The sequence below is a fragment of the Myxocyprinus asiaticus genome, chromosome 20 (genome assembly GCF_019703515.2).
Source record: "Myxocyprinus asiaticus isolate MX2 ecotype Aquarium Trade chromosome 20, UBuf_Myxa_2, whole genome shotgun sequence".
NCBI lineage: Eukaryota > Metazoa > Chordata > Actinopteri > Cypriniformes > Catostomidae > Myxocyprinus > Myxocyprinus asiaticus.
Window position 1 is genome coordinate 24,630,940 of NC_059363.1, and position 12,395 is coordinate 24,643,334.

General features: G+C 37.2%; 1 protein-coding gene across 1 annotated transcript; it reads right to left on the minus strand.

Annotated features, from left to right (window-relative positions):
* Positions 1-551: 551 nt before the first annotated feature.
* LOC127410889 (extracellular tyrosine-protein kinase PKDCC-like) lies at positions 552-8,303 on the minus strand. The gene is made up of 7 exons (XM_051646124.1): positions 7,690-8,303; positions 7,103-7,219; positions 5,111-5,382; positions 4,814-4,893; positions 4,120-4,227; positions 2,119-2,295; positions 552-1,293 (listed from the first exon to the last, which is right to left on the minus strand). The coding sequence occupies exons 1-7, from the start codon at positions 8,233-8,235 to the stop codon at positions 1,190-1,192; spliced, it is 1,404 nt and encodes a 467-aa protein (XP_051502084.1). The 5' UTR covers positions 8,236-8,303; the 3' UTR covers positions 552-1,189.
* Positions 8,304-12,395: the final 4,092 nt, after the last annotated feature.

Sequence of the window (12,395 nt, forward strand, 5' to 3'; positions counted from 1 at the left end):
TAATACAATACAAATGGCTGAAGTATTTCAACAACCTGTAATATGCTTCCCTTGTCTCGTTCCAAGTGCCAATGTCTTCCTTGGTACACAAAAGTTATTTACCTATTTAAATCATGAAAAGGTTTAGGTTTGGGTTAGGGGTTACATTCAAACAAAAACAAAATTATTCATTGTGTCGTTTGTTTTTCTCTTTGGCAGTAAAAGTAATATGTTTTTGTATGAGCCAACTTGTTAGATTTCTTATGATTTTGCCATTTCATGCTAATTATGATGATGACTTGTCATGAGACAGGGTTGCTGAGATCACATGTCCTACCGAATACTGCTCACTTTATCTCGGAAACCTCACTATAATCAGACACTTTCACTCACAGCATATATTAATCATAGTTGACTGCTAAATAACACATTTATACCGGTGAAGACTATTGGTTTTGCATTATGCTACAACCATACTGCCCAAGGCGACTGCTGTATCGACCAGCACAACTTAAATAATCACTGTGTGCACCGTTAACTGCCCTCAGCAATAATAACATACAAAAGCAAACTATGAAAACATGTTTTTATTACTTAGTTTGTAGAAAAATGCATTAGAACATGAGATAGAATGTAGAATGAACATCTACACACAAATTACTTGGCATTACTATCTTTCTCTGAAAGAACAACAAAACTGACACACCCATGGGATGGAAGTATGTAGTGCTCCTATATATATAAAGTGAGTAATGCAGGAAGGACAATAGCTCCCACTAAACATTCCTGCACTTTGTGGTTTCAGCACTTTTCCATCTATTGACACGGTCCTCAGCACGCTCTGGCATCCAGCAAAACGCTGCAAACTTCTAGCCTCATTAACATCAAAGTAAATCTGTGAACGGGCTTGTTTTCTTTTTCTCCTGCAGGCATTAGCCAGTGTAAAATAGGCTCAATGTCCTTCCAGTGGACCATGCCATGTGAACACAAGACAGAACAAAAATAAAAAAATTAGAAGGCTGTATTTTTCTTTCTCCTTTTTTTCCTTCAGGTTAATTATACCTGAAGGGAAATCTTTTAAACGCTTTTTGGCAGCATGTTACATTGGCAGAGGGATCAAATTAGCATTGAGTACGATGCCTATAAATATAACACATTCATTTGTCTTGAATATTTCCCCTTCCCCCCGGTTCCGCTCGATTTTTCTTTCTCAAAGCATGGCTCCCGAGGCTTTAACCCTCCTCATGTAGACTGCTGAGTTCACATCTGGAACCAGATGGCTGAAGCCACTTCTGAACGAGGCAAGAAGTCGACCTGCAGACAAGTAAAGGCAAGGAGAGCCCTTAGGTTACACACAGCATGTTCCAAACAGACACAGCAGACATGTACACGGATGATTTATAATGATGAACAGGGGTAGTCATCGCTTTATTGAAGGCCTGCTCATCAGATATGTATTTGATGTTTCAGATTTTTTTCCCTGTTGTATTTAGCTAAAGTGAGGCAGTGCTGGGAATTTATTACAACAGTTGTCCTTATAAACCGATTCCTTCTCAAATAATATACATTTATGCCATTATCTTTACTGTTTGGATGTTTGTTGTTAGTAATTTATATTTTATAGAAAAGGATTGGTTTAAAACAGATTTGCGTATCTGGTCTTGGTTTGGGAAAGTACATTTTATTATGTTAAACATCTTCACTATGTCATTTTATTGCATCACTGTTTGAACGTTTTTACACAAAAGAACAAAACTTGGCTGTATTATTATACAGCGCTCTGGAAACTTTATTCTGATTGGTCAACCGAGGCATTCTGTGGACAATTATATTGTAATGACTCTTAAAATGTCTATTTGACTGTTGCCCATTACAGCCTATTTGAATGTCTCTCATAGCACCCCGTGTTCTATTTTTTCTTACATAATAAAATAATAACAACTCAATTAGTTGTGTAATAAGCAGGACCTCTAATAGTCGTGCTTATTAGTCGTGTAATTAGCAGGTCCTAAACACCCTTTCTGGGATTTTATTTTTTTTTAATAATGACCAGCTGACTGTACGTTATCCCTACTTGCAACATCTAATGATCAAAGTGCAATCAAATTAATCCAAAGTTTTATTAAAGCAAATACTGACCTGTCCACGTTCTTTCATTGCTCAAAGAGAAGCTTGTGCACTGTGGGTGAGAGCTACAGATTAGAGCTGCCTCTCTGGCACTGTGCACAGATAGAACACAGCCTTGCTGGTTGTATGATGGCCAGCATCTGTATTCCATATTTCCAACACTCCTCATTCCTTTCAGGACAGCATAATCTGCACAGATGCATCAAAACCATTTCAAGAGCCACTCAACACTCTTGTAACACCCATCTGCAAAATATTAGCATGTTCAGTGAGTTGAAGGGAATAGAGTAGCCTACTTCTGCCTAAAGCCTCTTACAGTAGAGGTGGCAGAATCTCATGTTACTAAATGTGTGTGCGCAAATGTGTGAGCCCGGGGACATCAAAAGACACGCATACTGAAGCAATGGCTTTGCCAAAATCTTAATAAGGGAAGAACGATCTATCCCGCCAATATTATAATCATTAAAATTTCACAAAGACGACAACAGTGAAAGCAGTGAAAAAAATAGTTTACAAAAGAACAAAAACTAAACTGAAACTATAAATGTGCACTAAAATATGAAAAAAATCTCAAGAAATCACATTACAGTTTTCATATTTTCAGTCAGTGTTGGATGGTCTGATTTATTTGTCATTAACCCTGTAAGCCTGACATATGAAAGAATTGTCAGAAAATTCTATTTTTTTTTTTTTTACATTAAACTGTTTTTAGTACCATTAGACAAACTATAACAAGAAATCATAAAAAAAAAAAAAATTTTTGCACATGTTTTTATTTTTATTTTTTATGTATCATATTTGATACAATAGGCTTTAAAGGTCATTATCCTCCTGAGGCCCAGCAATTCAGTTTTGTATAGGACATTTTCAAAGCTTTTTGTGGTGGGCATGAATGGAATGTAATAGAGAGTTATACCTCAAAAGCCTGCTGTATCATATTTGATACATGGATTTCAACTGGCTTTTTCAATAAAATAATATATAAATTTTTAACCAAGCACAAGTTGCTTATATTCAGCAAATACTCATTTTAAAATACCAGTAACAATATAATCATTACTGTCACTTTTAATTGATTAAAATAAGCTATCGTTTATCCCAACATAAGAGTTACTTTTCAAGCAAGTACGCTGCCATTTTAAATAGATCGATATAAACACTGAAAGCACTTTTTTCACAAATAACCTCTAGATGGTGCCATAAACATGTGAAACTTACATTCCATATGTTGTTTGGCTCATCAGCTTGAACAGAGAGTGAAACAGGAACGTTTTGTATCATACTTGATACATGGCTTTAGGGTTAAGCCTGACATTAGACTATGAGTGTATATGGTCAAAAAGAACCACAAAATTAGACAAGAAGCAGATGTCTGATTGACATATAAAACTTTCTAATAAAGTGTCATCAGATTTTTGTTCCGTCTTATAAGGGATAAAAACTTAAACTTTATTGAAACTAAATATAAATGAAAACTATTACCGCTAGTTCTATTAGTTCTAGTACGATAAGGTCATTTTGAAAAGACATAAACGAATAGAAACTATTTTCGAACAATTCAAATGAAAACTAAACTGCAATTCTAAATTCCAAATGAAATAGAAATAAAGAAATTAATTTTTTTTTAAACGTTTTGAACTCGCATTGGACATGAGATTGTAAAGATTCTTGACAATGTTTGGCCTCTTTGATGCCTCACTGCTGCTTCACTCCGGCCATGTGATTGATTTATGGGTGTCAAAGCTCACAGACGTCGAGTGAATGGGAGAGAGGCTCAAAACAGGGTACAAAACTTGTCCTTGAAGATGGATTGAGTTACACACGTTTTATGACAGTACATCTGTTTAAAGGTGCTATTGGAGACACACTTTTCACTCTGAACACCCATCATGTTGAAAGCACTGGATGTGTTTTCAACAGAATAAACATATTTGTAGTTATGATTTAATAAGTGCATAATAGGAGCTAAAACCTTTTAATAAGTATAACACATTACTAAAATGTATGCATTACCTCTGGTTATAAATGGTGGCAAATTTTCCAGGTGCTGCCCAGACTGGTACATATGCAAAACCTCTTCGAAGGCAATAAGTGTTTCATTAATGCTTTGTTTCAAATCCCCTGTGACAAGAACACAAAATTAAGCTTCCATAATGCAACCACTTATACTGTTTTTAGATGTTAGAAATGAAATGTTTTTCTTTTAGGTTTATTCCATTCTGTGGCCTCTTTTCCAAATGGTAACCGGTTACAATGAAATAAAAGAACTATAAAACTTCTTTATTATTATTATTATTATTTTAAGAGTACACTGTACTTATAAGCTTTGAAAGGCATAACAAATTAAATTAAATAACATCAATCCAATCACTGCTGAACATGAAAAATTCGGGGAACATAAAATGTTGTATTTCTGAAAGTTTACAGTGAAAAATGAGTTGGTCTTTGGTTTCAAGAAAAATTATCATTACAAAATAATTATGTTATTAACCAGTTACCAGCATTTACAAATAAAGTTTTCACTCTAGTACAATTAGAAGGGATTTTCTGCCCATTTTCTACAATGTTTCACAAAAAAACTGTTTGCTTTTAGCTTCCCTTATCATTCCTTGAACCGTTTCTATTCCCTTACGTGATTCGCTGAGTTCATCAGTGGAAATCAGAAAGTGTAAGATAAATAAAAAAAAAAAAAAGGAAAATTCCTCACCTGTGGAGTTCATTATTTGGTGAATAAGTGGTTTTAGTAGTGGGGGGGCCTGATGAGGCAGTAGGTAGGTAAAAAAATACCTGTAGAAGAAAATAATGAATTCATATTATGCCAAGAACAGTAGAGAGGCAAGTCAAGCTATGAGATCAATACAGTACAACCCAACAGGGTGGATAATTAATCATAACAAGCACAGCAAGGTTGAAGCTGCCAAGAAACTCCATGCGAGACTCTTGTAAAAACAACTTTTTTATTATCTGGCTTAAACAATAAAGATGGAATGTGGGAAGTGCTCACCTGTAGGCATTGTAGAGGTTCCTCATCTCATTTAAACCTTTGCAGATTCTAGAGGGCGAGCATCGGTGGGTGAAATTGTGGAGGGGAAACTGCAGCAAACAGTCAGAGTCCTCTTGACAGGCTGGTTCTTTAATACTTGCATCATCCAAGTCAGTTAGCTTGAGTTCTCCCGACACCATAACAAACTGTCGAGGCTGGAAATCCAGCAGGGCCACAGAACCCAGCGGTGATTGAGACAGATACTGAAGAAGTCTAACTAAGCCAAGACAGACCTGTGCCACAAAAACAATTAAACTGTTAAAAAACAGGCAAAAACAAAGGTTACCTAAAGATTGTTTTAAAACAAATAAACTTGCAAATATTTGTAATTAATTTAAATATCGGTCAATGCTTACGAAAGGCTATTAATTGGGTGCACCAATTACACAAAATACATTTTACATTAAACATGGGCATTTAGGGTAATGCTGTTGTCGAGTACTCTAACACAAAAAAAAGAGCAACTGATTACTTGAAATTTAGAATTTAGGTTCAACCTTCAACCTTTGAACCCGTTTTCTAATGAAAAAATGTGCACAATGCATAAACAACATAAAAAATAAAAAAAACATTTGCACTCGCACATAGAAACGTACATTCCAAGTCTTTAGAAGCAATACAATCCCTTTAAATAATGACAGAATTTTTATTTTTGGATCAACTATTTATTTCTTTAACAACATCATGCAAGATTGTAATGGTAAGATTTAGGTGAGAGAAGCAGTTTCATTGTTGCCCATGGAAGGCAAAGGCATAAAGGAAAGTCAAATTGCTATATTCGAGTAGTGTTTTTACTAGTCGAATATTTAAAGCTGAACGAGTACTCAATTAATCGATTACTCATGAACATCCATATTTGGATGTTTATGTAAAGTGGTGATTTTTTTGTACATTACAATTGATGTCCTGCTGTTTTGCACCTGAATTCGACCTCAGGGATCAATAAAGTAAGTCGATGTGTCTATTTGCACTACCAGGCCAATTAGTCGGACAATTGTTGGCCAATTTGAGATTATCGGCATTGGCTGATTACCAGAAGTGGTAGTTCCTCTATGTATTAATTCCAAAAATTGCAGCCTTGTCAACACATAACAAATCTTTACTGTTTTCAAAGTTTTTATTCAATTTTGATTAAATATTGTGTAAAAGAAGTGTTTTTAGATGTAATTTGCCCTCAGTAGATTGTATATATCAGCATTTGACCATCAACCACCTTACTCTCTTTATATATGCATCGGCATTGGGCTTTGAAAAACCCATATCAGTCAACCAGTCGTCAAGACTCTGTACTCTACAGGCATTCAGAAATCTTATACATTTACAAATATAAAGCATAATTTTACTAACATCTTGTCCATGTCCCTGGGCTTTTTCATACAGCATTATATAGTGTGTTCTACCACTGAAGAGCCCAGCCGAGGTATTAAGTCTCCCTTGAATATACCCTTGAAATACAGCATAGCCACAGCTCTGCAAAAACAGAGGTGGATGAAACTAAACACCTTTTGAATAACTCCCAACCATGTCTTTAGATGTTTCAAAGAGGATAAGAAAGTGAACAGAGGAGTCACTCGATTTACACCCCTTTAGCTTATAAGCATTTGTCATATCAAAAATCAAAAGGCATAGAATATCAGCACCTGCTTCTTGTATACCAAAATGAACATGAAAGAAAATACTCTCTCGACTCCTGAAACTCAGTATCACCCGCTCCCTCACATGGTGATGAGAAATTATCGGGATGAAGAGGAGTTAGGATGGACATCTGAGACAGACATCTGCCCCCTCAGACTACTTGATCAGGCTCAGCTGGTATGGAGATGGGGCTCTGGTTAATCCACCCAAGCCAAAAAATGTCATCCACCCCCACCTCAGGTATGCCCTGTGGGGGTCTGTGAATGGGGAATTTCTGATTAACACTCCATGGGAGGGTTAGGGGGGTGCTGCTCTTACCCGAAAGCGCTCCTCCCAGGGGCTCTGCAGGAGCTGTATCATCTGAAGTGGCATCCCTTGCTCCAGAATTGCTGTGATGCCACCAACCAGAACACTGTCCTGACACTGACCTTTCAGCTGGAATGGTCAGATACAATTATTTGTTACAATTAGCCAAGATCATAAATTCTTAGTGGTTTACCTTGCTGGAAAAAACAGCAAAAACCAGCCTAAACTGGTAGGCTGATCTGATTTAAGCTGGTCATCCAGCCTGGCCAAATAAAAAGTGCCCCGAAACCAGCCAACCAGCTTAGGTTCGTTTAAGCTGTGTGTTTTTTTTGTTTTTTTTTCTCTCCAGCAGCGTTATGGCAAAAACCATAAGTGATGCAGAATGCCTTGAAAAGCATTGTGTATGGCAAATATCATTTAAACTTTTTAAGTGTAAATCAGTGTAATCTGATATACTGTATTACATAACAACAGCAGGGCCTGCCTGATGTTGAGTCCAAGTTATTGCATTATAATTTGCATCAAGTAGCACTAGAACCTCTAATAACAACCTCATGCAAAAGCACTATACAAGAAGACAGTGTTTACAGTGTTTTTACCTGTACAATATTGGGGTGCTGCAATCTCTGCAACAGTAAAATCTCTTTCCTCAGTTTGAAAGACACGAGCTTATGACAGCTCTGGGAATCTTTAAAATCTTGCATGCACATCCTCATGTCAGTGCCTTGATGATTCACAGATTTCAGGGCGACGAACAATCCTTGAGGCAACGCTACTTTTAACACTGTTTTAGTGTAACCTGAACCAAGGAAGTCAACAGCTTTCATGCCAGCAAGTTCTTCGCAACCAATTTCCGTTTCATTAGTTACCGTGTTGCCAGCACTCATTTCCCCATTAATATAAAATACACTGTCATTTACAGATAAATGTGGATTAATAAATTCAGATGATGTGACGTAAAGTTGCTTAAGTTCTTGGTGCCTTTCCTGGAGTTGTTGGAGCAATCTGTTGCGCTCTGGAGCATCATCACCAAAAGCCTCCTCCTCACGCAGACCAAAGTGCCATTTTTTCAAAACGACTGTTAAAGTCAAAACCGCCAAGGCAAGAAAGAAAAAAAGGCCAAAGGGAGTCTTTAAGAAAGTCATCGCAAAATCGTGTTCTTTCTGAATCAGCACTGTCAGACTCCGACACAGTACCTTCAGTCATACTTCACTGTAGCACGCACAGTAATTTAATGCGAACTGTAATTTGGTGTAGTAGAGTCGAGTTGTGGGAACGCCTCATGGGCGTGTCTTACTGTTGATGGACAAATAATCACCTCCCACATAAAATAACCCAGACATCACCGCCTAGTGAGTGACACACAGAAGATGCTGTCAATTTAACAATATTATTGATGCCCTTGAATAATATTGCTGCCTATACGTAGATTTATGTTTGTACAGAGATTTAACTTGAGTGGAAATTGCAAAGTGAGCTTACCTCTTTAGGTCAGTAGATGGTAGCAAAGAAATATTTCCGAAAAAAAAGAAAAAAGTTTAAACTTGCAAATACCAAATACTGACAAATATAGGCCTAAAAATTTGCAATTTTCAGACAAGGTTGTCCGAGATGACAAAAATAAGAAACGTACTTCTTTGCGTCCATGCTGCTTTCATAAATGTTTCTTTTCATGAAAAAAAAGTATATATACATATATATATATATATATATATATATATATATATATATATATATATATATATATATATATATATACACAATACAGTACAGTATTTATATGTATGCATGCATGTATGTATGTATATATATATATATATATATATATATATCATACATACATACATGCATACATACATAAATACTGTACTGTATTGTATATATATGTATAATGTACTGTACTATATATATACATTTGTGCTCAAACGTTTGCATACCCTGGCAGAAATTGTGAAATTTTGGCATTGATTTTGAAAATATGACTGATCATGCAAAAAAATGTCTTTTATTTAAGGATAGTGATCATATGAAGCCATTTATTGCCACATAGTTGTTTGACTCCTTTTTAAATCATAATGGTAACAGAAATCACCCAAATGGCCCTGATCAAAAGTTTACATACCCTTGAATGTTTGGCCTTGTTACAGACACACAAGGTGACACACACAGGTTTAAATGGCAATTAAAGGTCAATTTCCCACACCTGTGGCTTTTTAAATTGCAATTATTGTCTGTGTATAAATAGTCAATGAGTTTGTTAGCTCTCACGTGGATGCACTGAGTAGGCTAGATACTGAGCCATGGGGAGCAGAAAAGAACTGTCAAAAGACCTGCGTAACAAAGTAATGGAACTTTATAAAGATGGAAAAGGATATAAAAAGATATCCAAAGCCTTGAAAATGCCAGCCAGTACTGTTCAATCACTTATTAAGAAGTGGAAAATGCGGGGATCTCTTGTAACCAAGCCAAGGTCAGGTAGACCAAGAAAGATTTCAGCCACAACTGCCAGAAGAATTGTTCGGGATACAAAGAAAAACCCACAGGTAACCTCAGGAGAAATACAGGCTGCTCTGGAAAAAGACGGTGTGGTTGTTTCAATATGATCACTATCCTTAAATAAAAGACAGTTTTTTTGCATGATCAGTCATATTTTCAAAATCAATGCCAAAATGTCACAATTTCTGCCAGGGTATGCAAACTTTTGAGCACAACTGTATATATATATATATATATATATATATATATATATATATATATATATATATATATATATACATACATACTGTACTGTATATACACTACAGGTCAAAAGTTTTGAAACACTTACTCATTCTTTATTATAATTATTTTTCCCTTCACATTTTAGAATAATAGTAAAGTCATCAAAACTATGGAATAACATAAATGGAACTATGGGAATTATGTTGTGACTAAACAAATCCAAAATAAATAAAAACTGTGTTATATTTTAGCATCTTCAAAGTAGCCACCCTTTGCCTAGATTTTGCAGACATGTACTCTTGACATTTTCTCAACCAACTTCTTGAGGTATCGCCCTGGGATACTTTTAAAAACAGTATTGAAGGAGTTCCTGTAACATCTGCTTCCTCCAACCACCAGAGGGAGCCCTCAACCGAATACTGATCACACTCCATTTTCTTCTACAGTCATTTCCTGTTTGCTATCTATAAAGAGTCATGCTTTCCAACAACAGATTGTGAAGTATTGCCAGTCTTACCGAGTGTTCATGTTATGACCTTTTGCCTTTTACAGCAGTCGACAACGAACCCATAGGACAGGGCATAATGCAACAAACTGTCCCAATCACTCTACTAGTTGGACTATTTCACACTGAGAAGATCTCACTCTACGTTATCTCTTCTCCCAAGAACCAGATCATTCTCTGCCATCCATGGTTAGCTATCCATGACCCTAGCATTTCCTGGAATCAAGGTGAACTCTGTAAATGGTCTCATTACTGCCAAGAACACTGTTTTAACTCAAAGATCACGTTACCATGTTTTACCATGAGCGTGGAAAGCCCAGAGACTCACAACACTACAGCTATTCCAGTTGAATACTCTGAATTCTCCGAGGTCTTCAGCAAGGCAAAGGCAACCCTCAGTTCACAAGGGTATGGCAGGCATTTTGTAAACAGTTGGACATTTAATGTCAGTTTAACCTCCGGCTACCACCCACAGGCTAATGGGCCAGTGGAGAGATTGAACTAGGAGATCTGACGTTACCTCAGGTCATACTGTAGTCGTGAACAACAGAGGTGGAGTGAATTCCTTCCATGGGCAGAATGTGTACACAATTCTTTAACTCATTCATCCACAGGACTTACCCCCTTTCAATGTGTGCTGGGTTATCAACCTCCCATGTTCCCTTGGTCTGGTGAATCATCTGCGGTGGATGACTGGATTAGGAGTGAACGGGTGTGGGACAGCGCTCGTGAGGCTCCAATGTGCCATTCGTGCTAAAAGGATCCAGGCGGACTGCCGGAGACGTCCCCACCCCAACTACCAGCCAGGCCAGAGGGTCTGGCTTTCCATGAGACCTACGGCTACCTAGCAGGCAGCTCAGTCCCAGGTATGTTGGTCCCTTTCGTATCATCAGACAAATAAATCCTGTGACCTATAGACTTGAGCTTCCTGCTAATTACCGGATCTCTCCTTCATTTCATGTATCATTGCTGAAACCGGTCCACCCTGCATCTGGCCCCGAAACTACGGAACCTGAACCTCCACCACCCTTGGAGATTGATGGAGCCCCAGCATACTTGATAAGGGAAATCATACAAGAAGAGGGGGATAGATGCAATATTTGGTGGACTGGGAGGGCTATGGACCAGAGGAGAGATCCTGGGTAACTGCCAGGGACATTCTGGATCCTTCCATTATCCATGATTTCCACCAAACACACCCTGACCACCCAGCACCCAGGCCAAGGGGACGCCCCAGTCAAAGAACACCGGGGGGGAGCCCTCACCTGAATACTGATCACACTCCATTTTCTTCTACAGTCATTTCCTGTTTGCTATCTATAAAGAACCATGCTTTCCAACAACACATTGCGAAGTATTGCCAGTCTTACCTGCCTTACTGAGCGTTTTCTCCATTGCCATTGTGACTGCTTCATGTTATGACCCTTTGCCTGTTTATTGGATTACTGTTTTTGTCTTGTTTGCCCATTTGGACTGTCTATTTTGATCCTCGACCTTTGCCTGTATTTTTGACCCTCCCTTTGCCTGTTGATTTGGATTTATTAAACTTCTGCAAATGGATTCAAACCCACCACCAAGCCTGAGTTCATTACAGTTCCCATCTATGTTGAGCACTTATTGGCTGCTTTTCTTTATTTGGTCCAATATTTTATAATGAAATTAATATGGTGGCACAATTATATCGTCTACAAAACTCATTTCAAACATTTATGCATATGCCTTCAGATCAAAAGATAAAGATCATGAGAAACATTTCAGTCAAGTGTTTCGAAACTTTTGACCGGTAGAGTGTGTGTGTGTGTGTGTGTGTGTGTGTGTGTGTGTGTGTGTGTGTGTGTGTGTGTTACAATTCTCATACATTGAGTCACAAATGTCAAGAAGTTTTATTAGAAGAAATTATGATTAAAGGTTTTTTTTTTATTTTATTTTTTTTTAACTGCCTCTGGACGGTTACACCACTTTCTTTGACATGAACTCTCAAATTCAGAAAGTGAAATCATTAATCATAGATGTGTATTAAGTTAACTGTTTTGTGAATTGGATTTTTTTATTTTTTTATTCATTAGATCCGGACAAAAA

Coding starts and splice junctions, on each gene's coding strand:
- LOC127410889 (XM_051646124.1), bottom strand. CDS start 8,235: ATGACTTTCTTAAAGACTCCCTTTGGCCTTTTTTTCTTTCTTGCCTTG. Junction 4,894..5,110: donor AACCTCTACAATGCCTACAG/GTGAGCACTTCC, acceptor TTTCTTCTACAG/GTATTTTTTTACCTACCTAC. Junction 1,294..2,118: donor CAATGAAAGAACGTGGACAG/GTCAGTATTTGC, acceptor ACTTGTCTGCAG/GTCGACTTCTTGCCTCGTTC.